At 58.0% G+C, this 26,759-nt stretch overlaps 11 protein-coding genes across 11 annotated transcripts; 5 read left to right on the top strand and 6 right to left on the bottom strand.

Annotated features, from left to right (window-relative positions):
- Positions 1–91: 91 nt before the first annotated feature.
- Positions 92–1,147, top strand: RPP0 (60S ribosomal protein uL10; the record flags this gene model as incomplete). The annotated part of the gene is made up of 3 exons (XM_066779501.1): positions 92–186; positions 242–404; positions 464–1,147. 3 exons carry the CDS (start codon positions 92–94, stop codon positions 1,145–1,147), a joined length of 942 nt encoding a protein of 313 aa, XP_066630305.1.
- A 630-nt stretch (positions 1,148–1,777) lies between these two features.
- Positions 1,778–3,022, bottom strand: SLS55_008085 (uncharacterized protein; the record flags this gene model as incomplete). The annotated part of the gene is made up of 1 exon (XM_066779500.1): positions 1,778–3,022. One exon carries the CDS (start codon positions 3,020–3,022, stop codon positions 1,778–1,780), a length of 1,245 nt encoding a protein of 414 aa, XP_066630304.1.
- Positions 3,023–3,997: 975 nt separating this feature from the next.
- Positions 3,998–5,382, bottom strand: YDJ1 (Type I HSP40 co-chaperone; the record flags this gene model as incomplete). Its single annotated transcript, XM_066779499.1, has 3 exons — positions 3,998–4,332; positions 4,391–5,215; positions 5,277–5,382. The coding sequence occupies 3 exons, from the start codon at positions 5,380–5,382 to the stop codon at positions 3,998–4,000; spliced, it is 1,266 nt and encodes a 421-aa protein (XP_066630303.1).
- A 907-nt stretch (positions 5,383–6,289) lies between these two features.
- On the top strand, positions 6,290–6,827 carry FCY1 (Cytosine deaminase; the record flags this gene model as incomplete). The annotated part of the gene is made up of 3 exons (XM_066779498.1): positions 6,290–6,365; positions 6,418–6,503; positions 6,558–6,827. The coding sequence occupies 3 exons, from the start codon at positions 6,290–6,292 to the stop codon at positions 6,825–6,827; spliced, it is 432 nt and encodes a 143-aa protein (XP_066630302.1).
- A 437-nt stretch (positions 6,828–7,264) lies between these two features.
- On the bottom strand, positions 7,265–8,108 carry SLS55_008082 (uncharacterized protein; the record flags this gene model as incomplete). Its single annotated transcript, XM_066779497.1, has 5 exons — positions 7,265–7,342; positions 7,397–7,443; positions 7,491–7,555; positions 7,611–7,648; positions 7,719–8,108. 5 exons carry the CDS (start codon positions 8,106–8,108, stop codon positions 7,265–7,267), a joined length of 618 nt encoding a protein of 205 aa, XP_066630301.1.
- A 529-nt stretch (positions 8,109–8,637) lies between these two features.
- Positions 8,638–10,229, top strand: SLS55_008081 (uncharacterized protein; the record flags this gene model as incomplete). The annotated part of the gene is made up of 2 exons (XM_066779496.1): positions 8,638–9,274; positions 9,325–10,229. 2 exons carry the CDS (start codon positions 8,638–8,640, stop codon positions 10,227–10,229), a joined length of 1,542 nt encoding a protein of 513 aa, XP_066630300.1.
- Positions 10,230–11,637: 1,408 nt separating this feature from the next.
- Positions 11,638–13,671, top strand: SLS55_008080 (uncharacterized protein; the record flags this gene model as incomplete). Its single annotated transcript, XM_066779495.1, has 2 exons — positions 11,638–11,642; positions 11,868–13,671. The coding sequence occupies 2 exons, from the start codon at positions 11,638–11,640 to the stop codon at positions 13,669–13,671; spliced, it is 1,809 nt and encodes a 602-aa protein (XP_066630299.1).
- Positions 13,672–16,592: 2,921 nt separating this feature from the next.
- Positions 16,593–18,126, top strand: SLS55_008079 (uncharacterized protein; the record flags this gene model as incomplete). The annotated part of the gene is made up of 2 exons (XM_066779494.1): positions 16,593–16,878; positions 16,928–18,126. The coding sequence occupies 2 exons, from the start codon at positions 16,593–16,595 to the stop codon at positions 18,124–18,126; spliced, it is 1,485 nt and encodes a 494-aa protein (XP_066630298.1).
- Positions 18,127–19,475: 1,349 nt separating this feature from the next.
- Positions 19,476–21,228, bottom strand: SLS55_008078 (uncharacterized protein; the record flags this gene model as incomplete). The annotated part of the gene is made up of 3 exons (XM_066779493.1): positions 19,476–20,066; positions 20,131–20,859; positions 20,920–21,228. The coding sequence occupies 3 exons, from the start codon at positions 21,226–21,228 to the stop codon at positions 19,476–19,478; spliced, it is 1,629 nt and encodes a 542-aa protein (XP_066630297.1).
- Positions 21,229–22,182: 954 nt separating this feature from the next.
- On the bottom strand, positions 22,183–24,163 carry SLS55_008077 (uncharacterized protein; the record flags this gene model as incomplete). Its single annotated transcript, XM_066779492.1, has 3 exons — positions 22,183–23,028; positions 23,383–23,920; positions 23,973–24,163. The coding sequence occupies 3 exons, from the start codon at positions 24,161–24,163 to the stop codon at positions 22,183–22,185; spliced, it is 1,575 nt and encodes a 524-aa protein (XP_066630296.1).
- A 1,179-nt stretch (positions 24,164–25,342) lies between these two features.
- Positions 25,343–26,759, bottom strand: SLS55_008076 (uncharacterized protein; the record flags this gene model as incomplete). Its single annotated transcript, XM_066779491.1, is given in 2 exon segments — positions 25,343–26,739; positions 26,753–26,759. The coding sequence occupies 2 exon segments, from the start codon at positions 26,757–26,759 to the stop codon at positions 25,343–25,345; spliced, it is 1,404 nt and encodes a 467-aa protein (XP_066630295.1).

Here is a 26,759-nt window from a genome sequence, read left to right as displayed (position 1 = left end):
TTCAACAACATCGTTCCGCCGCCGAACGCCGCCCACTACCGAACAGACGCTTTTTGACTTCGCCTGAAATATCCTATACCTCACCGAAGCTATGGGGGGCAAGTCTCAGAACAAGGCCGCTTACTTCGATAAGCTCAAGGCCCTCCTGGACGAGTACAAGTCCATCTTCGTTGTCGGCGTCGACAAGTGCGTCTCCCACCCGCGCCTTGCCCCGCCGGTCATGCGTCTAATGCGCCTCCAGTGTCTCCTCCCAGCAGATGCACGAGATCCGTGCCTCGCTCCGTGACGTTGCCGTCGTCCTGATGGGCAAGAACACCATGGTTCGCCGTGCTCTTAGGGGCTTCATTGGCGAGAACCCCGAGTACGAGCGTCTCCTGCCCCACGTCAAGGGCAACGTTGGTTTCGTATGTGGCTCGATCGTGTGGAAATGGGCAATTGAAGCAGTGGCTGACAGAAGGACTAGATCTTCACCAACGGCGACCTGAAGGAGATCCGTGACAAGATTCTCAGCAACCGCGTCGCTGCCCCTGCCCGTGCCGGTGCCGTCGCCCCCGCCGACGTTTTCGTTCCGGCCGGTAACACTGGCATGGAGCCCGGCAAGACCTCTTTCTTCCAGGCTCTCGGTGTCCCCACCAAGATTGCCCGTGGTACCATTGAAATTACCTCGGACCTGAAGCTTGTTGAGGCTGGTAGCAAGGTCGGTGCCTCCGAGGCCACCCTGCTGAACATGCTCAACATCTCCCCCTTCACCTACGGTATGAACGTTGCCCAGATCTACGACAACGGCCAGACCTTCGACTCCTCCGTCCTCGACATCGAGGAGTCGCAGCTCCTTGCCACCTTCTCCTCGGCCATCAACACCATTGCCTCGATTTCCCTGGCTCTCAACTACCCCACCCTTCCCTCGGTCATGCACTCCGTTGTCAACAGCTACAAGAAGGTCCTGTCCGTCGCCATCGAGACCGACTACTCCTGGGAGGCCATCGACGAACTCAAGGACCGCATTGCCAACCCCGACAAGTACGCTTCGGCTGCTCCCGCTGCCGCCGCCGGTGGCGCTGCCGCCCCTGCTGCCGCTGCCGAGGAGAAGAAGGAGGAGCCCGAGGAGTCCGAGGACGAGGACATGGGCTTCGGTCTGTTCGACTAAGTTCTCCAAGCGCAACGAACAAACGCTTCTGGTTACTAGGCGAAACGTCGGATGTTCCAAAGAATGCTCGCTTCGGCGAGGTGAACATTCAAATAGCATACTGAAATGGAGACATTGGACAATGACACTCTAGGCGACGTGATGCTGAAAATGCTCATAAGCCTTTTGTGCTCACAATCTAAGGTAAGCATGTTTGTCTTTGATTTTTGTCACCTGCGGATGATTATACATTTTTAACCCTGATCCCCATGAAGATCAAAAACGCAACAACAAACACTCTAATTTTTTAATGACGCAACCACACATATGTTATTCAAACATCATCTTTCTTGGAGCTTTGGCTAACAGAAAGTTCAGCAGGTTCAATACACATCAATTGTACAAACGCTCAGTGACTTTCAACATTCTCTTATGTTCTCGAAACTTCCGACATGCATCAATTTCCGTGACATGTTCCGCCCCATACCAAGCCATACAAGCCCATCCGTTGATCCTGCCAAGTCAGACTGTCAGAACAAGGTCGTAGCTGTTACATACCAATGGAATTATCAAACTCACACCTGGTCTTGCCTTTGCTTCTCGTGACAGGATTCATGTGCAGAAGATGAACAGAAAGGAATTGCCGTTCTATCAAGGCGACGCTGAGACGATTTCTCGCACTCTATCCAGATCTATCCTTACCCAGTACACATGCCAGTCCTGATCGGTGCCACCCAGACTCTTGCAAACGCCGTTGCTCTCCGCGTTCTCCAACGCCACATCCGCATGCGCCAGCCCGTTCAAGTCGTCCCCAAAGGCATCCCACCCCTCCTGAAAAATCTTCCGACCCATCGCCTTCGCCAATCCCTTCCCTCTATACTCCGGCTCGACATGCAGCGATGACAAGCTCCCATCGACAGCCAAAACGGCCCACGCCACGGGCATTTCCTTCTGCTTCCCTCCTTCCTCCCGCCCTGCACCCGAGGGCACGGCAGCAAAGACCGCCACAGAAGGCAACGTCCTCAGCGTGCGGTTCGTCCTCGGAATCGCCGTCCTGCTCCTCGCGACAGCCAGGTCCTCCTCCCTCAGCGTCCCCCAACGCAGCCCTTCCCACTCCCCTTCCCCCATAACCTTTCCCCTCGTCTTCTCCGCCACCTCCTCCTCCCCACCATCGCGCCTCGTGTCGTGGAAAACATACTTCCGATACGCAAACCCCGTCCCCACGCCGTCCCGGTGCAACAGGCCCAGCCCCCGCGCCCACTCGACGCCCGTCGCGTGCATCGTGCCGACCTTCAGCATCGCCGGCGCGTCCAGGTCGTCGAGGTACCGCGCCGCCGACGCGCTCGTGTGCGTGTGGTACTTGGCGGCCGTCTCGCGCGCGTCGGCGGCGGTGACGGCGGCCCAGATGTCGGCTTCCTCGGCCGGGGTGAGGGCGGGGTAGGGCACGACGGGGTCTTCTTTGCCGGTGGCGATGTGAGAGAGCAGGGAGAGGAGGTGGCGGCCGCAGGTGCAGGCGGAAGTGGATTGCGAGTGGGAGGGATGGTCCCAGGAGACGTAGAGCCAGCTCTCGGTTTCGGGACGCCGGGAGCGGTCGGTGTAGGTTGCTGCGAAGCATTGGTGGAGTCGCTCCTGCGTTTCCTTCGGTTTTGGTTCGCCGTTGGTGGGAGTGGTGGTGGAGGGGGACGAAGAGTCCTGTGCGGGCACGGTGGCGAGGACGCGGGTATGCTGGCTGCGGTGTCCGAACTGGATGCGCCGGTAGAGCGGCAGCGTGTAGGGTAGGGCATAGTGCAGATGTGGAAGCAGCGTGACCTCGGGGCTCTCGGTATGGTCGTGGATCTGTGGACGTAGGGAGTGGCCGGGGTTGGCGTTGACTCCTTCGGCAATTGGGCCGACCATTTTTACTCCTTGCTCTTACTTGGAGAAGAGCTCGTCGCCCTGTGCTCTCTCTTGCTGGATTGTTCTGTGTTCAAGTGGTTGGTAGTGGCGAGGTCAAATCGGCAGGTGAAAGGAAAGGCAAGAAGAGAAAAATCAACGTCAGAGATTTCACACGTAATGCCGTATGTCATGTGCACCACCCGCTTGCTGCAGGCGTGTCGTTCGACTGGCGCGGAATTGGGCTGTAAGCCTGCGAAGTCGATTGCATCGACCTTCCTGTTTGAGAGGTGCTCGGTGCGGAAGATGTTTAAAACACGCCAATTACATTGACTCTTGGTGGTGACTCAAAGGGAAACGAGTGCGCAATCTTGCGGATTTTGTTCACAAGGGTGGGGGTCCTGAGCCTGGATGGTATCGCTCTCAGAGGAAGTTAACTCTCCAAGAGGAATCTCGGGTCAAGACAAGAACTTCGCCGTGGGCATACGCAGTGCACATGAACGCCGATGCTTTGCCATTTGAACTACCGTAGAACGCCACGAGAAACCGGGTTGAAGCGAGGCGCCACTACCCAAATCTCTGCAGACTGAAACACCCAGAAAAGCCCCCATCCTGTCTACCTGGTTGAGTCTGCCAAGAGAATAAAACAGAAAGAAGACGCGGAAAGAGGAATGCATAAACGGAAATGGGTCGCTCGATCTACTGCAACAACCACAACACCAGGCAGACTCCGTTTCCCTAAAGGGAAGAGAAAATAAGAAAAAGCCATCATGAATTAAGGAAATGCAGATTGCTCCCTGCGACATCGAACCAGACGGCTGTGCCCGGCTCCAGGCATGTCTTGACGGAGCCCCGCACTTCTCAACTAATCAGCTTTTACGCTCTGCGACCGTCCCCATGCTTTCTTTGAAACCTTCCCTCATCACCATGTGCAACTGATATCATTGTGGTTCGTTGATCGTTCGTAGCCTTATAAACCCGTGTGAGTCGTGTCGTCGATTACTGGGATGCGCACTGCACACGCTCGGCGCCAGGGTGCATGTCGTCGTCGTCGTCGTCCATCGAGGCAGCGCCGCGTGCTCTGGCGTTTTCTCTGGTCGGGTCAATGTTCTCGAGAGGGAAGTCCTCGACCATCGCGTCGGCTGGAGGCTGGGCCATTTCGACCTTGCGAGGACCCAAGATGCGCTCGAGCGCAGCTTTGTCTTCCTCAGAGAGCACACTCTCCTCCGGCCCGATCTTCTCCGGGAACTTGACATCGAATTGAATGTAGAGGTTGCCGAAGTCGTGATGTCTGTACGAGGGCATTCCCTGGCCGCGGATAACCTTGACGGCACCTATTCCGTTATCAGCATTTCTAATGTGCATGGTACTGGGTTTTGCGAAGGATCTTACCGGGTGAAATGACCTCGCCGGGTGTAATCTCGACAGACAACCACCTGTCGTCGAGGTGCTCGATGTGAAGGACGCCGCCAGCAAGGGCGGTGACGAGGTCAATATCGGCCTGGTAGAAGAGGTCGTCCTCCTTCCTCTGGAAGCGAGGATGCGGCTTCTGCTCGATCTCGAAGACAACATCGCCGGGCTCGCAGTCGGGAAGCTGGTCACCCTCGCCACGGAATTCGATCCTGGTGCCGCTCTTGACACCCTTGTCGACGTGAACGTGCAGAACCTTACGCTCGATGACGGTCTTCTTGCCGTTGCACTGCTTGCAGCGGTCCTTCTCGCGGATGATTTCTCCCTCGCCCTGGCAGTCAGGGCAGACGGTCTGGAAACGCTGGATCATGGGACCCATCTGGCGCATCATCATCTTCATACCACGGCCATCACAGCCCGTGCACTTCTTGACAGCACCCTCCTTGCCTCCGCGGCCATCGCACTTGGGGCAGATGACGGACTTTTGCAGCGCAAGCTTCGAGACCTTGCTGCGGTAGATGTCCTCGAGCGAGACCTTGTGGACATGGGAGATGGTACGAGCCTTCTTGGGACCAGACTCCCTCATGCCACCACCGAACATGCCGCCGAAGCCGCCGCCGCCACCACCGAAGAATTGTGCGAAGAGGTCTTCCGCGGCCATGCCGCCGCCACCGCCGCCGCCATTCTCCAAGCCCTCCTCACCAAATTGGTCGTAGACTGAACGCTGCTGCGAATCCGAGAGAATTTCGTATGCGTGCGACAGCTCCTTGAACTTCTCGGCGGCGTCGGGGTTGGTTGCGTTCTTATCTGATACGGAGTCAGGACGCGGGAGTCGCAAGCGGGGAAACGGGTGTGCGCAAAAACCTACCAGGGTGGTACTTCAGGGCGCCCTTCTTGTAGGCCGACTTGAGCTGGGCCTCGGAGGCGTCTGGCGACACGCCGAGGATGTCGTAGAACTTCGTGTCTCTCACCATGGTGGCTTATGTGTCGAATCGCGCGAGGGCGGTTGTTGGGGGATTCAGCCGGGTCGCTCGTGCTAGTTTGACAAAAGGTGTCTGTTCGCGGGGATCGTCAAAAGAAGCGCGCAAATTTCTGTCGGCGGGCCGGTGAGCTTTCGGTCTTATGTAGGCAGCAGTGGAGGGAAGTGAGGCTGGTGCCGGGAGGTGGACGCGGTCCAAAGTGGCACGGCGCGCAAGATTTAAAGTCGTAGCACAGAAGCCGCAGGCGCAAGGCTGGGGGGCGTGGGTAGGTAAGCAGGCGGTGGAGGACAGTCCGGACGTACCTCAGCAACAAGCGTGACGGAGATTGGAGCGGGCTCCGAGTGTGAGAGCGAAACAGCAGGGACGGCGGGGGGAGAGACGGAGGTGCAGTCGCGGCGATTTCTAAAATTCGCGGCCAAGGGTCGTTGGGTACGCAGGCAAAGGCTAGATAATTCCACGCCTTCCACCTAGTTCGCTGGAGTTCCATCGAACACCGCCCGCATGCGGCAGGCGGTCAGCACCCCGTCTGCCGAGCCGCATCTGCCCAGATCCGCCCTCCCCAATGCCCAAATAATGCAGGGCACACAAGCAGCGCCAAACGACAAATGTCAGCCTGCCGCCTGCCCCGCCTGCGCGCGTCAGGCCGACATTCTTCAGCCCTGCCGCCTCAAGCTCCCGGCCCAGCCTGCCTTCGGGGCGAGCGCCGTTGCACTGCGCGGCCGAAGGCCCGACGTTATCACGATTGGCCGTTGTCATACGTACTATGTAACGCCTCTGTGGATACAGCTACAAATTCATTCGCTGCCTCTGTCTTTGCGCCTGTCGTCCTTTCTCAGCCTCGTCTTCCATCTCGCTCTCGCGACTCGTTGCATCTCCGTCTAGCTTTGCTCTCACCTGCGTCATGTCTGACAGTGATCCCGGCTTTGTGGCCGCCCTTGAAGAGGCTAAGAAGGGCTACGAGGAAGGCGGCATTCCGAGTATGAGCCGCGCACGCCTGCCTGTAAAGTCCCGTTATTAATCCGTGCTTAGTTGGCGCCTGCATCGTGTCCAAGGACGGCAAGATCTTGGGCCGGGGCCACAACCTGAGGATTCAAAAGGGTAGTGCCACGCTTCACGTAAGTCATGGGGTGGCGGGAGCGGACTGATGCTAGTAAGTAACAATGATGCAGGGCGAGATCTCCGCCCTCGAGAATGCAGGCAGACTTCCCGCCTCGGCCTACGAAGGCTCGACCATGTACACGACTCTTTCGCCCTGCGACATGTGCACTGGTGCATGCATCCTGTACAAAGTAAAGCGCGTTGTCTTGGGCGAAAACAACACTTTCCTCGGCGGCGAAGAGTACCTCAGGTCGAAAGGTGTCGAGGTCATTAACGTCAAGAGTGCTGAATGCGAGGCTTTGATGCAAAAGTTTATTGCTGAAAGGCCGGGCGATTGGTAAGAGCCTGTTATAAGCTGGTCTTTGGGCATGTTCAGTTACTAACGCATACTGAACAGGAACGAAGATATTGGCGAGCAGTAAGAATTGTGACGACTCCGCACAAATGTGTTCGACCCTGGCTGCCACATAAGCAAAATTCGTGTTGGAAGTGGTGCAAACAGAAAGCAATCGCAACTGCCTTAAACCAACACTTCTTCCCAGCTTGCCAGTGATTGGTCCAGTAACCTCCCGTCTGTTTGCCTGTTCCTATGGCCGTGCTTTGTCGGGTATTCCCAGCCGTGAACACTTGCTAGTCAGAGACACGTTGAAGTACCAAATGAGGATGCAGACGTAGCGACACTACAGAATCATGCAGCGAGATGGATGATGGCTTCGATGAGACCCTAAGGATGCTGTCGATGTAGCAGTGGTCTGGGCGCAGCGTGCGGCTGACGCAATCACGTAGAAGCGGCGGAGCCAGTCATGATTGCTGGCTTCGTCAGGAAGCGCATGTTCTTCTGTTGAGTCGATGGCAGCTGCACATGTGCCAAATGGCCAATGTCAACCGTGATCATCCATATTTCTCATACCTCAAGCAGGCGGAGCGCACTTTCGAATGCTTTGACAACTTTCATATCTGACGCGCTGTTAGTGGCACCATAGGAGCGTGTCAAGGACACTCACAGTGCTCCCTCTTCTTCTCAAGTTCGCTTTCTGATTTCTGGACATGAGCCATACGTGTCCGCAGTCTGCGCCATGTTAGCAAGTAAGAGTAGCCTCAAAAGCATGCGATGGGACACTGACCGATAGAAGCTCCGGTCTCCTTCATGATGTGGAGTGGTCTTAGCCCAGAGATGAAAGAACTTTTGGAAGTCAGCCACGGGCGGTGTCGCAGCAAGGAGGACCAATTACGGCTATGAGTCGCTGGAACTCTTCGGACAGTCGGTCGTCTTCTTCGGTCTTCTCTTCCATTGCTTTGTGAAATTTCTCCTCTAGATCTCGCCAGTCGAAGTCTCCTAGTGGTTGCTCGGGATCCAGCTCATCTTCATCCACTCGGAACTGCGTTTCAGGTTGTTCTTCGGCCTTGCCATTTTTGTGCGGGGGCGTTGATGTTGGCTTGACAGAGTTGTCATCCCCGCCATCAGAATCAGAGCGGGCAGAAGAGATTTCAACGGGCGGAGAGGCGCGTTGAGTACCCTGTTGTCCTGTGGCCATCTCGGAATGGTTGCGTTTCCGGGTCGGACTTGGCTCGCTTTCCGTCCCACTGCCGGGCTGGTCTTCGGGGGAAGGCGGAGTGCTCATAGCGGCGAATTTACTGCTGAGTGAATTCGTCGCGGGTACTCTGTAGGCTCGTGACCGTGGCTTACAGGTGTGGTCATTCGTCACGCAGAACGTGCGCACAAGGTGTGGCTGGTGAGTGTGGACGGAACGTGCGCTGTGTCCGTGTGTGCGGGCGTTTTCGCGCCAAGGCGGAGGTTGCATGGGTCTGACCGATGCCTGCGTCACAAGGAAGCCACCACACCGAAGCGCGCCTTCTACTTCTACCAGCGACCGCTCTTGCACTGCACCTGCCCTCTGCCTCCTTCGCACTTTCAGATCTCCCCGCTGTGCACGCAAAACTCAGGGGCCACCGAGCGCAACGAACGCCAGCGCGGACAGCAGCAACCCGTCTATGGATAAGTAGCCGCTTGGTCGCCGTTTCCAGCAGAGCTCACCATGTACCACGGTCCACGCCCGCCAACCTTCGAAACTCCTGAGACGTGCTCTGTACCCTGAATAGCTCCCGCTTGAAACCATCTTCCACCATCCGAAACACTCTCGCCCGAACAATATGGACTGCGACCTCTGCGGCAACGAGTTAACCGCGAGGGCCCGCGTACACTGCCCGACCTGCGCTCGTGCCGCTCTCTACCCGTACCGTATCGAACAAGCCACGACACTCTTGGACCGAGAGAAGTTTGCGCAGCATGTGGAGGCTGTAGTCAACGGCACCGAAGACCGGGCCGGACAGGCCGTATCACTTGGCGAGACTCTGGTCGATACTCACGAATGCTCCAAGAGGGTGGCTGTCGAGCGGGACCTTGCCACGAAGGAGGAGTTACAAGAGCGTATGCGTCTGATCACCGAGCAGACCGACCTCCTTAAGCGCCAGATTGAAGAAACGCGGCGTGAAATCGCCGCTCGCAAGGCTGCCATCGCCCAGCGCCATTCAGACCTCGAATCCGCCTCGTATAACGTCGACAAGCGTCGCGCCAAGGACTTGAGCGTGGTCAAAGAGGTCATCGGAACGGTCAAGCATGCCGACGATATAGGACATCGCGAGGACATCCGTAGCAAAGTGTGGCACTGCAAACATGCCGCCGACATCGCCGGTCTGAAGCAGCGGAGACGCCGCTCGAAGGATGGTCAGACGAAGATGGAATACTACATCGGGGGTGTGCGGATATACGATCTGCGCGACTTGAACCGTACGAGCCTGTTATACCCCAGACTAAGAGTTAAATTAACCCTGTTAAAGCTGCTTCCCCAACTCAGGTCACCACATCGCTTACTCTCCTGGCCGGCCTCGTCGTTCGGGTCGCCAACTACCTTGCTGTCCGGTTGCCGGCTGAGATTACTCTACCGCACAAGGATTACCCTCTCCCGACGATCTTCTCCCCTTCCTCCTCGTACACGCATAAGGACGTGCCATTTCCGGGGACCACCCCGATCTCCTCTTCCAGCAATAGTCCCACAGCATCTCGTACTTTTGAGAACCAAAAGCCTCGCCCGCGTCCGAGACCGCTCTACATTGACCGCAAATTACCTGCGCTAGCAAACGAAGACCCGACGACGTACGCCCTGTTCGTCGAAGGCGTTACGTTTCTAGCCTGGGATATTGCGTGGCTCTGCCGTTCGCAGGGTCAAGTCAACGCATTTACCGAATGGGAGGAAATTTGCCCGATGGGGAAGAACATGTTCAAGCTCCTAGTCGACGACGCTCAGGCCACGCTGAGTGCACTAGAGCAAGAGGCCGCGCGCAAAGCCGAAGCCAAGAGTGGCGCGCCGGCTCGCTCAGCGGGAGTGCCGGATGTGGTCATGGGCTATTTCTCGCACGGCATGTCGAAGGGCTTCCTGGGCAGCGCGGAGGGCACGAATTACATGAAGGGCTGGAGGTTCCAAACGGCTATGAAGGCGGTCGATCGGGTCAAGGGCCACCTGCAAGCGGAGATGCAGGGAGCGGAATGGGAGGTGCTGGACGAGAAAGAATGGGAAATGGACGAGGAAACGCCTCAGGGAGTGGACTGGGCGGGGGAGATGAAGAAGGTGTCTAGCGGCACGAAGCTTGCGAGTGCAGCTATGGGCAATGGGGGCACCGACGAGGGGCAGGGCAAGGCGCGGGGATGGACAAAGTTGAAGAGCAGGAGCGATGAGCTGCGATAGGATAAGGCGGATCACGATCAGCAATCAGCCATGGCAATCGTGCGGAGTCTGTCCTAGACAGAGAAGATCTCTCAAGGCGGCCAACGGTCGAAACAGTGGCCTGTCGATTACACGCAATGCCGGGCCTTACAGTAGGGCAGGCTGATAAGGGCGATAGGTGGTAGCAGCGGGCGGCGCAATTCACAGTAGAGGCTGAGGCACAATCTGGACAAGCAAGCAACGACATTGCGGTGGCTGCATGAAGTGCGTGGTGGCTTGATTGGACCCCCTCTCGCGCAGGCAATGCAGCCCCTCGATGCTCGGCTCAAGCCCGTATTGCTAGCGACGGACAAAGCGCGCATTTCACGAACACGACGGAGCTCGACGGCAGCTCGGGCGGCGGTGGCGGTGATATTCTGGAAGACGGCTGCCGGGTTCTGGCGCGTGGTTTGGCCGAGCAGAGGGGCCTTCGCAGCACGGAGCCGCAGGCGGTGACGTCGGGCGGAGCCCTACGTCGAAACACGGGCGTGACCCTACGCATGCAGCAGTCAGCCCTATCGAGACACGGCGCCGACATGAACACCCGCCGCAGCGAACAAGCATCGCGAATCCGGACGCGCGCCGCCGCCGCCGCACCAGGAGGGGGTCGCTCCTCATCTCTGCCCCCCCCCCAGCAACATCCCCTCAATGCGCTGGCGAAGCGGCGTCGATCGTCATAGGGCCAGTCCGCACGGGGACTGGCCACGGCGCCGGTGTGGAGCAGCAAGAAGTGGAACAATACTGGAGCGCTTGGCCCATGGTCGTGCTTGGCAGCCAAGGATACGACCACCTCATTTCGCAGTGCTGATCGAAAGCGCGCAGGCGACGGGCGTTGGGGACGGCAGGCGGTGCTCGCAGGGCGGCCGGCGGCGTTGAGGGGCTCCGGGCTGGCAGGACGGCCAGGAACAACACCCACGCGGCCGCTAGCTCCCCCGCGCACGAGGGCGTCGAGACAAGACTTGGGCGGCGCCTTCTGGCTGGGGGAGCCCTGCGGTGGGCGCCGCCCGCACTGGGGCCCATGTTAGCGGCGGCCAGTGCTCCAGGGGAGATTGCAGCATTCGGCACCACCACGCCCGAAAATAGCCTGGCTCCGGATCCCCAGAGCGCGCTTGGGCTGTCCATGGCCTCTCAATTGCCTCATGCGGCCGGCTGCGCCTTTGAGCGATCGCCCAGGCACAATCTCAACGCCGCCCCTGGCCGCTGGCTGCGTCCATCAAAAGGCGGGCTGCCCACCGTCCATCCCAACCCTCACCACGGCATCTAGCTCTCACGAACAGTGCAAGGCATTTGCCCCAGTCGCTCTTTTCCTCTGCTCGTTACTTCCGCTTCACTCTTTCAGCGGTCCGCTCTCTAATCTTTAATCTTTCTTGTTGCTACACTAGTAATCAACATGAAGTCTGCTCTCATCGCCGTGGCCGCCACGGCCCTGCTCGGCAACGCCGCCGCTGCTGGTGGTGTCCACGACCGCCACCAGGGCTTCCACAACCGCCGCAACGCCCTCGAGGTCCGCAACGATGACGGCGAGGTCTGCGGTTGCACCACCTACGTGACCACCGTCACCGGCCCGGCCACCATTGCTCCCACCCCCGAGTACTCCGCTCCCGTTGCCTCTCCCTCGAGCCCGGCCGGTGTCCCCTCGGCCGGTGTCCCCGCTGGCTCTCCCTCGGCCCCCGCTGGCACCCCCTCGGTCCCCGCTGGCTCACCTTCGAGCCCGGCTGGCGTCCCTTCGGCCCCGGCTGGTACCCCTTCGGCCCCGGCTGGCTCTCCTTCGAGCCCTGCCGGCGCTCCCTCCAGCTCCAACGTCGAGGGCGTTCCCGGCACCACCCCCGCTGCGGCCACCACCCCCGCCGCTGGCGTGCCCTCGAGCGCTGCCCCGAGCCAGCCTGCTACGCCCGAGTCCCCGGCTCCCACGCCTGTTGTCTCTACGTACGCTACCCCTGGCACGTACACCATCCCGGCCACCACCATCACCGTCCAGGACACCACTACCGTCTGCGGTGCCACCACCACCAGCCTGACCCCTGGTGTCAACACCTACGGTGGTGTGACCACCTCGGTCGTCACTGCGACCACCATCACCTGCCCGTACGCCACCATCGAGACGGCCGACTCCACGACCACCAGCGTCATCAAGACCACCACCTACACCTGCCCGGCTGGCGGCGAGTACACGGTTGTTCCTCCCTACACCACCAGCGTTCCGGAGGGCACCGTCACCCACTACCCCACTCCCGCCACCTACACGCCTGGCACCTACACGGCCACTGAGCAGACCGTCACCATCACCAAGACCAACGATGTCTACGTCTGCCCCGCTGCCACTCCTCTCGGCGGCACCCCCAGCGGCAGCTCCCCTGCTACCGCTACCCCCACCAGCAGCGTTGACGGCGTTGTCGGCAGCCCCTCCAGCACCCCCGCCCCGGTCTCCAGCACTCCCGCTGGCGCCGTCGGCACCCCCTCGGCTTCCACCCCCGCTGCTGCGGCCTCCTCCACCCCCTCCCAGGGCGCTGGTGGCTTCACTCACAACGGCAACCAGTGGGCCATGACCTACACCCCCTACAGCTCCGACGGCCAGTGCCGTGAGGCTTCGGGCGTCATGGAGGACCTGAAGGACATCAAGAGCAAGGGTTTCACCACCGTCCGTCTCTACGCCACCGACTGCGACGGCCTCAAGACCGTTGGTGACGCCTGCAAGGAGCTTGGTCTGCGCATGATCATCGGTATCTACGTCAAGGAGACTGGCCTCAGCGGCTCCGACATCTCCGAGCAGGTCACCGACATCATCCAGTGGGGCCAGGGTGGTATGTGGGAGCTTGTCGACCTTGTCGTCGTTGGTAACGAGGCTGTCTTCAACGGCTACTGCACTGCCTCGGAGCTCGCCAGCTTCATCACCAGCTTCAAGTCCAAGATCACCAGCGCCGGCCTGTCCCTCACCAAGATCACCACCACCGAGACCCTCAACATCCTCCAGGGTACCGAGTTTTCCGCTCTCTGCGATGCCATTGATGTCATCGGTGTCAACGTCCAGCCTTACTTCAACTCCGAGTGCACTGCCGACAAGGCCGGTGACTTCGTCGTCTCCCAGCTCGAGCTCGCCAAGAAGGCGTGCCCCAACGTCTCTGATGTCCTGAACCTCGAGTCCGGCTGGCCCCACCAGGGTGGCGCCAACGGTGCCGCCTCGGCCTCTGGCGACGAGCAGGCCACCGCCATCAAGTCCATCATCGAGAAGGCCGGTACCAACTCGGTCATCTTCTCGTACGGCGACGACAGCTGGAAGAGCAGCGGCGAGTTCGGTGTCGAGCAGTACTTCGGCTGCGCTGACCAGTTCGAGCTCGTCTCCGGCACCCTCAAGATCGGCGGTCTGTCCCTGTCCCTCGACATCGGCTCGGACGGCATTGACCTCGACCTCGACCTCAACCTCTAAGCGGCTTGTTGATCTTTGTCTAGTCTGAAGGAAATTTCCTTAGTCTTTTGTAATTTCGTTGATATCAAATTCTCCTGTATCATGATGGAGCGTCTTCGTGTGTCTTACTAGTGTTGTGTAGCATGGAGAAGGTTGGAGATAGAGCGGTTTGAAATAGTAGTTGTATTGTTGTCGAAATATAGGTGGTTGAGTATAGTCCTATCGTGGCGCACCGAGTGAAAAGAGCATGCCTTGTAGTTTACCTGCCTTTCTAGTGTATAATATCTCTTCATGTTGCCTTTAGGACTGGAGAAAATAAAAGTATACCCAAGTTTGTGTTTCTCCGTCCTGCCCTGGTTGCTGTCCATGACTTGCATATTTCCTGGAAGAGGAAGCCCGCATGCATATCCCCTTGGCTTCGCGTACACGTTTGTTTCATCCCCGCCTACCTGAGAACACGGCGTCCCCCAATCCCTCCCCACTCTTCTCCTCCGCATGAAAAACAGAGAAAGCAAGCATAAACGCACCGACGCCGCCAAGAACCACGAGCCCACGGCTTTCGCAACCCCTCCACCCCTGGCCTCTGACACCTGAGCGCACAAGCGAGCTAGGATTGGGGAAGACTATTTCATCTCGGTCCCTTTCCCCCTTGACGACTCCCCCTCTGCCATGTGGGGGCTTGGTTTGGGCTATCGCATGCAGGAATCGATAGACAGTGCTTTTGACTCGAGGCGGCCTCGGTAGGCGGGATTGGTATTTCTCCCATCCCTTCCTTTCTGCCGATTGCCTTGATTGTCATTTTCCCTCCTCCTTCGGCTGCCCTGGTGGAAAATGGGGAGGATAGCGGTGAGTGCAAAAAGATGCATTTCGGTCCCCCTCTTGATGTGAAAACTCCCAAGGCGCGGCCGCCGCCAGCACTCGGGGCCCTTTAGCGAAGTCCTGTGCACGAAGGAGAAGTGGGAAAAGGCTGCGGACCAGCCCCTGACCGTCGACTCCTGGCGTTTCCAGGAAAGACACGGCAGTGACACGGCGCTGCATCTCATCAGGTTCAAAGCGTAGGTCATGCGGACTATACAAAGGGAGTTCAACGGCGATTGGAACCATTACATCAGAATGATCATGTCCAACGCGTTTGTTGTAGGGCTCAATGGGCTATCAGAGTACCTGTCGGTTACACTTCTATGAAGTGGTCAGCATTGTTGCCCAAAGACAGCTGCGGCAAGACGATTCGGGAATGACTTGTTTGTCAGAATGTTGCGAAGCATCGCGCGCTGCATCAGTGCGATAGAGTTGCCCTGCGGTATGCTCAAGAACACTTGCGATATACGTCGTCTGGTTCGACGGTTGACTAAATGCTTTGTTGTCCAAAGGTATGACATGTCACGAGTAAGAGAATAGAGGACGGGGAAGTCTGGATCTTTCCCTATTGCGAATTTGCCATGCTCCAAGGAATTGTAAGGGACGGGTCTCGCTAAAAAGGCTTGATCAAGCAGGGTCTGGAGGCGTCTCACGTGAGCTGTCCAAGATGTAGCCAACATTCCGGAAACGATAACGAAGCAGCTTAAATGACATTTCCGACAGGGTTCTTGTAAACGAAGCGAGCAGAACATTTCGTGATTTATGTCGGCAGTTGGGAACCCAAGAGAAAAAGTTCTCCAGATTGTACTAGAAAATCCTATCGAAGATTTGCAAGTACAGTAGTAGGCATGTCATATTCATGGTTGCTATATATCAGACTGGAATCCTGAAAAGCCTTCCACTTTACTGCCTTTTGCTTGCCTTATTCGTACACTCCAATTTCTGCGGACTACAGGTACAGTGATGGAACTACCATAATAGGTAAGAATTTGCTTTGAACATAGCCGCTCACACTTACAAACTTCAGGTGAGCCCATGTCTGCAAGAGAGTTTCCGGGTTGGTAACATGACCTTAAATGGTGTACATACACATCGAAGCATGGATTGACAGTGTGGACAATGTACCCCACGAGAGGCCGTTGTAAATGGAAGACGTGGTTTTCAAGAAAATGGGGGAAATGGAATAACTGAAAGCCATTAAAGAGTTCATGCTCAGCCTTAAGTCTCATGATCCGACCTTCGGCCGAGATTTTCCATCATCCTAAGTAGTCACAGCGCGAGCCGACGAGCAATTCCTTTACTACAAGGAAACGAGCCGCTTAGCTTCTCAAGTCAACAAGACGGGTTCGGTCGAAGTTATAAGTAGGCTCAGCCGCTTTATCCTTCTCCTGCCCTCACGGATGGGCAACAACAATTTACAGGTTGTAAAGGTAGTTTTCCACGAGCGAAGATTATAGTATTCGATGTTCGAGGATCAAGCTCGCCTAAGTCTTTTCGCCCCCAATTGCTCAGCCACCACCGCTGGCCGTGTTTGCTCCTTAACCAATTTGGTGGCGTAGGATTCGGTGACGCGTCTGTTGCGCAACATGGTCCATTGAGCAGATGCATACAGACATGGTGGCCCCGGCGCGCGACCAAGAGCTCCACTACCCCACGTGGATATACTATTTTTGGTGTAGCGCCTCGCTTTCGGACCTCTCTACGTGCTAGTGAAGCTTAGACGGTAGGGCTGCGAAGGTGCCGGCTACTTTGTTCCTAGATGCCGTCACGCCATGGCCCGAGCCTGGAACTTGGCGGGAAGGATTCCGCAGGATGCCAGCAGATAGTCCCGAAACGTCGTCAAAGCATATAAATCGGACGGCATCCACGATTGATTTGCTCCAGGCATTCTTATTCGAGTTCCTGAGAGAAGTTGCCGAAGATGCAGCTCCTCCTGCCTGTCGCTATCGCGTTTCTTTCGCCTCTCCTTGCGTCCGCCCAAAACTCCTCGAGCTCGCTGCCGGTTGTGGACCTGGGCTATGAACTCTACCGTGCTAACAGCTTCAACGTAGGGATGCCGTAACACCCTCGTGCGCCCATTCCTCATGCTTATACGTGCTCTGCAGGAAACCCGCAGCTACTATAACTTCTCCAACATCCGATATGCCGCTCCACCCGTTGGCGACCTGCGCTTCAAGGCCCCCGTGCTCCCCGTCACCAATCGCTCTGTGATCAACGACGGCAGCGTCGACCGCATCTGTCCTCAAGTCTCGTCGACCAACTCAAGCTACAGAGACCCCCGCGAGACCGAGGATTGCCTCTTTCTGGATGTCATCGTACCGCAGAAAGTATTCCATGGGAAAGGGGCTCCTGTCCTCGTTTGGATCTATGGTATGGACACGACCAAAACTGCTTGGCTGGCTGCTAACGGGTGCGTCAGGCGGAGGTTACACGGCCGGCTCAAAGGCGGCGGAAAGAACGCCCAGTGGATTGATCCAGCGCAGCATCACGAACAGCTCTGATGGAGTCATCTACGTAGCCATGAACTACCGCGTCGGCGCCTTCGGATGGCTCTCAGGACCGACTTTCCAGGACAGTGGCACTGCCAACGCCGGTCTGCACGATCAGCGCTTTGCCCTCCAGTGGGTTCAAGACAACATCCACCTCTTCGGCGGTGACAAAGACCGCGTTACCGTGTTCGGAGAGTCCGCGGGCGGCGGCTCCATCATCCACCAGCTCACGGCATACGGAGGCCGCGCCAAAGCCCCTTTTCAGCAAGCCGTGGTCCAGTCCCCTGCCTGGCTCCCGTTCCCTTCGCTGTACGGCCAAGAGACGCTTTTCCAGAACTTCCTCAAGGCAGCCAACGTCAGCAGTCTGGAAGAGGCCAGGAAGCTCCCGTCGGAGCAGCTCATCCTGGCAAACGTGCAGCTGGTAGCAGCATCCTCCTTCACCCCAAGCATCGACGGAGACTTCGTCACCCAAGACCCCAAATCCCTGCTCAGGCACGGCCTCTACGACAAGTCGGTGAAGTGGATGGTCGGCCACAACACCAACGAGAGCTACACCTTGACGGCGCCGGTGACGAGCGACGCGCAGGTGGACGCCTACATCCAAGCCGTCCTGCCCAACACCCCCACGGCCGTCCTCGAGTACCTCACAACGACCCTCTACCCGCCCGTCTCCAACGGCACCGCCGCCGCGCTGTACAGCACGCCCTTCGAGCGCCTCGCCCTCATGGTCGGCGACGCCAGCATCCTCTGCAACGCCTTCGCCCTGTCCAGCACGGCCGCCTCGGCCCAAAACGAGACGTACGCCTACCTCTTCGCCGTCTCCCCCGGCTACCACGGCCAGGATGTGCCGCACACGTACTACGACCCGGGCTCGGCGCCCAGCAGCGGCGACGGCGGATTTGCCGCGACGCTGCCGTTCAACACGACGGTTGCGACGGTGCTGCAGGATTACATCACTAGCTTCGCTATGACGGGCGTGCCGGCCAGTGCGCTGGACGGGCTCTCGAGCTTTGTCGAGTATGGCCAAGACGCGAACCTAGTTAGTCTGAGCGGCGGGGGTATCAGCGTGCAGGCCGATCCGACGGCGAATGAGCGGTGCAAGTGGTGGGGGCTGGCCATGCTTTCGTAATTTCGCCGCCGCCGGTTGGTGCTTTGATAGATTCAGCCAGCAAGTGTAATATAATAGTATGTCAGGTATTGATGCACATCTGAAGACGCGGTCCTCAACAGGCAGTCAACAGGCAGTCAACTTGCATTGATAAAACACACAGTCAACCTTGTCTGCCACGTACGACCATAGGTCGCAGAATATAGGGCTTCCCGTCCGCTCAGCCGTACTCAAGCTGCGAACCGGCCGATTAGTACTCAAGTGGGTGACCATTGGGGAATCCCGGCTGTTGTACGTTTTGTAGTTTTTTTTTAACTCCCTTAGTGGTGGCTCCATGGTCTGTGCACCCGGCTCATGCTCGGCAGACTCCATCCTCTCCTCTCTTGTGCCCGTCTGATGGCATATGCGTCCGCTGATTTGGGAGCGCTGTTATTATTCCATGAGCTGCAATCATTTAAATATGGAGGAGTGTCGGGGGGTCTTTTTTTTTTTTTTTTTGGGAGTACCTTATTCAAACACTCATCTACCCATTCCTTGACTTGAAAACATTCGTGATCCATGTATACTCCAATATAACAGTGTCCACCCAAGGAATCTCATCTGCGCCAGGAGCAAGTCAGATGCAGCCACGAACATGATGGGACAACAGATCATTGGCTCAATTCACACTAGTCTGGGGAATATAAGACCGCAGATGCTCCACCCCACTTTGGCAACCTGCATTTTACGCCAACAGCATCAAGTCCAGAAACATCGCCACTTGTCGGGGAGAAGGAAGGAGCATGGAATAGAATCATATTCTACAGAATCAAGATAATACAATTCAAACTGTGGCTTTCTGTTGCTTTGTGCTTTCACTTTTTCGTTCGGCGATTTACCCTTGACCCAAGCAAGCATGCCCAACAAACACGCCTTGTTTCCCTGTCTCGATTGAACCACGTCGTGTCTTGCAACACATGTGCTCATCATCCTCACAATGGCGCCTCCACGCTCACATACTCCTTTAGCTCCGCCGAATGCAGCCCCATCCACACCAACAGCCGGCCCATCTATACCAACAGCCATGAGAATGCTTCCATCCAAAGAGCAAAAAAAGCAGAGCAGAAGAAAAAGAAAGAAAGAAAGAAAAAGGGATCGGGGGCCGACTTCGTTATCTCGCCGAGGGATGCCCGTTGTCAATTCGATCCGCAAATGGTGGCCAAGGAAGTGAAAGAGAAAATCCAACTGGAAAGGAGAAGGTGGCCGTTGCCTGAAGACGAAGAGCTAAGCGTCCTTGCTGCGTATTCGTCTTGAGCTCGTGAAGTTCGTGAATATTAAAATAAGAACCATTACCATCATCCAACCTGCGCAGCCATCCTTTGCTTGGCAGTTTAGAAATCCCAGAAGGAACCTCCCGAAGTCTTGTTGGGGTCCCTCATCGAAGTGATCTTCCTGCCGGTGATGGTGCTCCTCCCCGTCTCCTCTGCAGCGTCGTCATCCCCATAGAGCCAGTCGCGGTTACTGCCCTTCTTGCCGCCCATTCCGTCACCACCAATGTTGATGCCACGCTCCTTGGTGGCGGGCTTGTCGGTGGATTCCCAGTTGGCGTCCAGATCCTTGTACAGCTTCTTCATCTCGGGCACCGCGCCGCCGTTGGTGTTCTCATTGGCAACGTGCGACGGCTCGGGGCTGTCGTCACCAATTTCAAAAGAGCTGCCGATATGCTTGTTGGACGGCTTTTCATTGGCCTTCTTGCTGACATCGTTGAGCGCGCGGTTCCGGGCCGACTCTTCCTCTTCCTCCTCGTCAAGGATGGGATCCTGGTAGAGACCCATGCCCTTGCTATGCTTGGTGCCCTTGCCGCCAACGTCCTTGGTCCTCTTTGCCACGGGAGTAGCTTCGTCGTCAAAGTCGAAATGAGTCCTAGCATCCTTGCGCGGCTGGTGAACGACAGGACGCTTGATTGGAGATTCTGCGGCCTCCTGTAATGCGTACACATGTCAGCTCTACCCGTCATGCCTGGCTAATCTGGGCGGATGTACGTACCTCGTCGTCACTCCAACCAATTGACTTGGTGTGCTGCGGCAGGATCTTGGTGCGCGTTACCTCGGGGGTAGCGAAGTCCTCGAATCCCCACTGCGGCGTGCTCTTCTTGGACTTGGAAGCCGGCCTCTGGTCGGCCTGGGGAGCATCCTCGCCCTGGCCAAACTCAAAGTGGTCATACTTCTTCGAGTTAGGCTTGATACCGCGCTGCGCCGGCTCCCTCTCGTGCGTCTCGCCATCATTCTCGAAGACTCTGATGGGGTGGTAGTGCTTAGCAGCGCCGGCCTTGGCGGGAGAAGCGCTGCGCTCAGGCGCCTGGTGCTCGGGGGAGATGATCTCGTGCAAACCGCGCGACACAGGCTTGGTCGCCCTCGCGCGCTCCACCTTGGGCCCACCGGGCATCTGCGGTCCGTCTTCCTCCTCACGAGGCACAAACAGCGATAAACTCGCATGCGGGTCGGTGGTGGCGCTGGTGTTGCTCCTGCTGGTCTGGGGCCTGCTCCCGGCCTCACTGTCACCTGCGGAAGTATTGCGGCGGGAGGAAGCGGCGGAGGCGGCGGGATCACTGGCGGCGCAAGCGTTGATGAGGCGGATCTGGTCCTTGGCGTCGCGAATGGGCCAGTTGCGCGCGCGGGAGCCGATGACATCGACCTGCCTGAGAAGCGAGGCCTGGTCCCAGTGCATGCGGACGGAGACGATCTTCTGCTGGGCGTCGAAGTGGACAATGTGGATCTACGCGCGGAGAGCTGTTAGCCACGGTCTCGCAAAATTCGGCGCATCCGGCGCGCTTACCACAGGGAACGTCACGGTGCGGTCGGCAATGAAATTGTCATCCAGGCCCGGGAGGTAGGCGCCGCCGCCGTTGACGAGCTCCAGGGTGGTCTCGACATCGAGGCAGAGGCCATTGCCGCTCTCAATGGAGCTGAGGATCTTCTCGCCCTTCTTCTTCAAGAGCTTGCCCTGGGCGGACAGGTGCTTCAGGATAGCGGTGGGCTCGGTAACCGTAGTGGTAGTGGGGACGTAGTTGAGGGAGGCGCTCGGGGCCAGCTGCGAGGTCGCAGGCGCGCCGAGGAAGGACTGGTATGCGGCGCTGAGAGCCATGGTGCAGCGCGGGGAAGGCTTGGACCGGGTGCTGTGCAGCGCAGGGGGCTCTGGGGGCGGCGATCGATGCGTGGTGGTGATCGGTGCAGAGGCGAAGTGGGGGCGCTGGAGACAATTGGCGGGGGAGAGGTCGAGGGAGCGTGGTGCCAAAAAGTAAACAGAGGGAAGGCGACGCTGGAGGTCGCTCTGGCCGGCCGGCGGCGGCAAGATATTGGGCACACAGCCTGAGTCAGCGCGCTATGGCAGGGGCACCGCAGGACGCGCGCTGAAACACAGGAGAGCCCTGCAATTGCTACGCAGCGCGCTGCCAGTGGCTTTCTGCTCTGTTGTGGCCTTCTGCTTCGAGCCCGTTGGTCCGCTCCCGCGGAGCGCCTCCCCCGCCGCGGCTGGTGGGCGCCACGGCCAGCCCTGTGCAAGGTGCAAGGGCACCTGCAGCATCGTCTTCCGTTCCGCACGCTGCGCACAACGTCAGAATCACTGCCCGCTGCCTTCTCCCACCCTTTCCAGCGTGAGTCTAGATGCCTGCTGACGCGCAGATACGCGTCGGAGGTGCGCCCAGTTCGCGCCCTGCACGGATCGTCTTCCAGGACGTGGTGTGCACATCAAACGCACCATTGCCGCCTTCGGCTCCATCCGCGAGCGACCGGCGCCGTCATTTGAGCGCGTATCACCAGCCCTACAATGCCTCGGTCACACACAGCACTGGACTTGGCTGAAGGAGTGGCAGCTCTACAATTCGCGCGCAATTAAGGAGAGTAGATATAACAAACGGGCTAACGGAAACAATGCGACGCCGGTAAACACCAACTGCAAAGGAATGACTGGAAAGCAATGAAAAGTCGCCCATCATCGCGCGTCGTAGCAAATGCCTCGCTGGAGAATGCATGCCTCCCAGGGCCAGAGCAGCAGGAATGCCTCCCTCCATTTTCCATCCCATCCTCTATTAATACCCCGCTACACCTGCTGCTCTCCCTCTGCATCGAAGCACGTTTCCCAGCAAAGCACATCCGCCGGGAAGTCTCTCTCCACACTCGGCCGCTCGCGCACAAACCACGCCAGCCCAGCACCTGCCGCTCCGAACACGGCGAGGCTGGTCCAGAGCGCATAGTTCGTTGCTGCCACGCTGTAGTCGGTGCTGAGGTAGAAGCTCGCACCGCTGACCGCGACTGCGAGCGCCTTGAACAGAGAGGCTGCCTGCATGAGTCCAATGACTGTGCCGGCGGAAAACGCGTCGGGGGCGACGTTGAGCATGAGCAGGATGACCAGCACCTGCGCTCCTCCGGCAAGAAGATGCTTGATCATGATGGCCGCACTAGAAATGATGGCCGTGACCGGGGTCGAGCACATGGTGAGGAACGCCAGCAGTGGCGTGATGATGTAAAGGGCCGGGAAGAAGAGCGCGCAGGAGCGGAACGGTCGCAGAAGACCAAATCTTTCAATGATCTTCGGCACAGCATGGAGGATGATGGCCCCTGCGATGGCACGAACTGCCAGCAGAATCAAACCAAGCCAGTCGCAGGGGATACCCATCCCTCCATGCATGGAGCTACTGTGACCCAGATGGGGAAGGACGACGTCAAAGGAAGATGCATGGAGTGAGAGCAAGCAGAAAGAGCACATGAGGACAATAAGGGAAGGTGCTTGGAGAAATTGGCCGATTGAGATGGGCTCGGGGCGGGTGAAGTCGACAATGCGGATCGAAGGGACGTCGGAGTCGTCTGAAAGGGTTTGGCCTAGGAAAGCAGCCTTTTCGCAGTCCATGTCGGACTCGTCAGCAGAGTTGGAAGTCTGGGGAAGCGTCTGAGAAACGGTTAGTGACTGTATCAGATTGAGAGCGGGCGGGAGTTATGACGTATCCCACAGGTCTTGCGCACCCACCCACGACAGCCACATGGTCGATCCCTAACTATTGCAACGGAGCAAATCCTCTTGGGTACACGTAGGAGCCGCATCAGCGTCTGGCCGCCGTCGCACCTGCGCTTTCGCGAGGGCAGCTCCTCGGTTTTCCCATGTGAAGATTCCCAGGCTATGCAATAGGGTCGGGACCATCCAAGTAATACGGTGTGAAGTCGTGGGTGTGGGTGAAAGCTGCAAGCCCGTGCGATATGTCGTTCCCTTCTCCTCGGCTCAGCAGGGTTGGTTGTGGCAACAAACCTCCTTGAGAATGAAAGTGGCAGCAATGGTAATAACAAAAACCAAGCTGCCACAAGCAATCTGGCTGCTAAGGATTGGGAATTTCTCCCAGATAGCGCCATGAGCGTTGATACTTCCGGCGACCATACCCTGGATCAACGGGCCGATGGATCCGCACACGCCAACAATCGGTAGCCTGGATACATTCTTCGTCCTCTCCTCCGGGCTCTGGCTGACATCTCCAAGCATGGCAAGGGTGCTGACGACGATTGCGGAACTGACAAGGCCAGCCACGAAGCGGAGAATGGTGCACGCAATCAGATCAGTAGCAAAACCCATGGACAGGCAGCAGGCCGACATGCCGTACAAGCCCGCCAGCGCAACGGTCCTTCGTCCGACGCGATCGGCGAGGTATCCCCAGAGAATGCCGGCGGCAGCGCCGAAAGCGTAGGCGCAGTCGAGGATGCTGCGGAGATACGAGCCGGAGAGCGTGCTGCAATACTGTTCGTTGCTGGAGACGAGCATCTTGAGTTGAGGCTGAAGGCTGGACGCCATGATGCTACACAGACAGTCAGCGGGCGTGCTAGACGGGAAGGCGGCGGGGTCCATACGCTTCGGCGAGGAAGACGACGTAGATCCAGGTCAGTTGGGTGTGGTTGGTGCCGGTGGGTTCCGTCATTTCCGAGTCGTACTCTTCCTCCTCCGTCAGGAACTCCTGCTCCTCCGTACCAGCTACCTTCTCATATTTGGCCAAGTCCTTGACCGGAATCAAGGACCGGGTGCGACGGTGGAACCCGAACATGGTGATTAGTTAAGTACTGCGGCGCGAAGCCGACGAAAGGCGTATGGTAAGGCTGAGAGAGCGTCTTGGGGTCGCGGCCAGCGCGGGATGAAAGTGGAAAGGACTAGAGACTGTGGGAGGTCGGATGGACCAAGTGTGGTGTTGATGGTGGTTAGAATGAGCGGCGGGCAGGCGCTGCAGACATAGCTGTAGTCGCGATGCTGGGCGTGTGAGTTGTTCTTGGAGAGAGGATCGCGCGAGAGGGGAGGGTCTGTGATGGAGCAGCAGCAGGGAGAGCAGCGTGCCCGGCTGCCGTCGTGGTCCTTGCGGTGGCACATTCGGCATGGCGCGCCCCAAAATAGGCCAGGGGTCTGCCGGCTCCAGTGCTTTCTTAGCCGTGTTTGACCATCCATACGCGAGCAGCCCTCCGAATTGAAGCACTCGGCGGCGCGCATCGCTGCGGCCCACAGCAAGAAAACCTTTTCGTGTGGCCGCGGGCGCTTCGAGTGCATCGTGTGATGCGGCAGGCCCGCTTATCGCCGCTGCACAAGACGCTCTCGCGCATGCGGCGGCGCTAGCCCGCCAGCGGTTCCTGGTGATGATGATACGCGCTCGCACTGCCGGTCCCGGCGGCTGCCGCCCGTGATTGGCCACGCGCTACGCGCCCGCCTAGCGCGATAACCTGCGTCGACAGCCACGGGCGCTTTTTCCCAATCGGCCTTTTGCAGGGCCTCAACTGCCCGACGTCAGCGCCGTGCCTTCGACTCGGAAACCCACGTTGCGACGATCGCCTTTTGCAAGCCCCCACACGGCAGCTGATCAGATTCGGCAAGGCTAGCAAGTAACGAGCAGCTTGGCCGCTCCTAGAGTGTATCGATATTGGGAAGAAATCTACATCGCCCATCACGCGCTCCCAATGCATGGAAGTCCCCGGCCTCCAAGCCCTTAGCAAAACACCCATCGCTGAACGAACAGAAGAATGAAGAAAAGCTCCGCCGGCTGAGTCAAAATAAAACAACAAGCGCCTCAAATGCAAGATGGAAATCAATCGGAGATGACTTTGTCCATGCGGCAGAAAGCTCAAGCCACCTGCTGCAGAAAACGCCCGCTAAAAGTACAACAAATCTACAAAGCTAGAGATCATACAGTCGTCAAACGAACGTTAGAGTGAAGCGTAATCGTAGAGGAATAGGCTGCAGTCTACTGCTTGCCCTTTTTGACTTTCTGGAAGAACTTCCTGACCAGGTTGCCTTGTCTGCTGCTCAGGTTGATGGCGAAGGGTCCGTTCATGCCCGTGGTATCCTCGCTCACCGGCGGGAGTTCTTCGAGCGCCAAGGGATCTGCCTCCCTAGAAGCTTGGTGCTGCTGCCAACCGTACAGCATGTCCTCGTCGGCGCGCAAATCTGGCCGTGTGAGTGTCATGCGGAGTGTCATTTCTCGGTTGCTCGGGAATGTTTGTGGATATACGTCCGGTGATCTCTTGCCCTTATTTTGCAGAGTGGGCAGACCATTCGAATCTAGTGACGAGTAGTTGGATTTAGGGATCTGCGCCGCCGTGTGGAAACTCTCATCAGGATCGGCCGGCGTGTCCGGAGTGTCGAGATCGGCCAGGCTGCTCTCCTCGTCCGACTCATCGCCGATATCGCTATAGTCCAAGAACGAAACTGCGTCGTCCCGGAGGAAGTTGTGCAGATCGCGGTTGGCTTGGCGCTCGAAGAAGGTGGTGCGGGAGGACGGCTCTGGCGAGCCTTCGGGGGTGGACTGCTGAGTGGAATGCTGCTTGTCCAACGGAAATCCGTACTCCACCACCTCGTCGAACTTATGGGGCGAGGCAAGATAGAGACGGAGCTTCATGCGGGCTTCCGGGTCCTGGTAATATTTTGTCTCCGACTCTGCTTCCCCCCCGTAACGAAATGACCCGACGTGAGTGGTGGTGGCTCTTGGCCGTTGGTTGGTTTGTGGGGTAGGACCGAACAGAGGAGAAGGGAGAGGGGGCGCAGAAGACGTGGACAGTCGTCCAACAATAGTATTAGAGATAGAGACCGTCCTGCGGAAAGAGGCTCTCCTATGGCCGGTATTGGGACGGGACTGTGTCGAGGGGTGCGGCATGTCTTCTGGTTGTTCCTCGGTTTCCTGGGAATAGTAGGCGTCGATTACAGAGTCTCCTTGCGAGGACCTTGATCTCCTCCTCTTTTCAACAGAAAGCGGGGAGGTCTCGTGATACTTGGGGAGGTCCGATGTACTGTCTGAGTCCAACAGGAAGGTCTCGCAACGTCCGGCCAGCAGAATTGCTTCCTCACGACTCAAACAGGACTTGATGACCTTGTCCGGGAGGGAAAGGAACCATTGGGCCTCCGCTTCGGTGATGTCGCCCGCAGTTTGCGCCTTCCTCAGCCGGCGGCGGCCACGGCTTTCCGACCTGGGTTGGCTGTCGCTGCGCCTGGAGGAGCGGCTTGTCTGAGGACGCCGGGGCATGCGGTTGACGTCCGGAACAGGCTGTGCGGCGTGCTCCATTCTTAAACGCTCCAGGGACGAGAAGTATTTGCGCCTAAACATGGTAGTGTCAGCGATGCGACGGGAGAAGAGGAGCGACCAGGCTGCATGCGGGACGGCACAT

The sequence above is a fragment of the Diplodia seriata genome (genome assembly GCF_021436955.1).
Source record: "Diplodia seriata strain FDS-637 chromosome Unknown scaffold_8, whole genome shotgun sequence".
Taxonomy (NCBI): Eukaryota; Fungi; Ascomycota; class Dothideomycetes; order Botryosphaeriales; family Botryosphaeriaceae; genus Diplodia; species Diplodia seriata.
The sequence above is the reverse complement of the archived record's forward strand: the minus strand, read 5'-3'. Positions and strand labels throughout refer to the sequence as shown.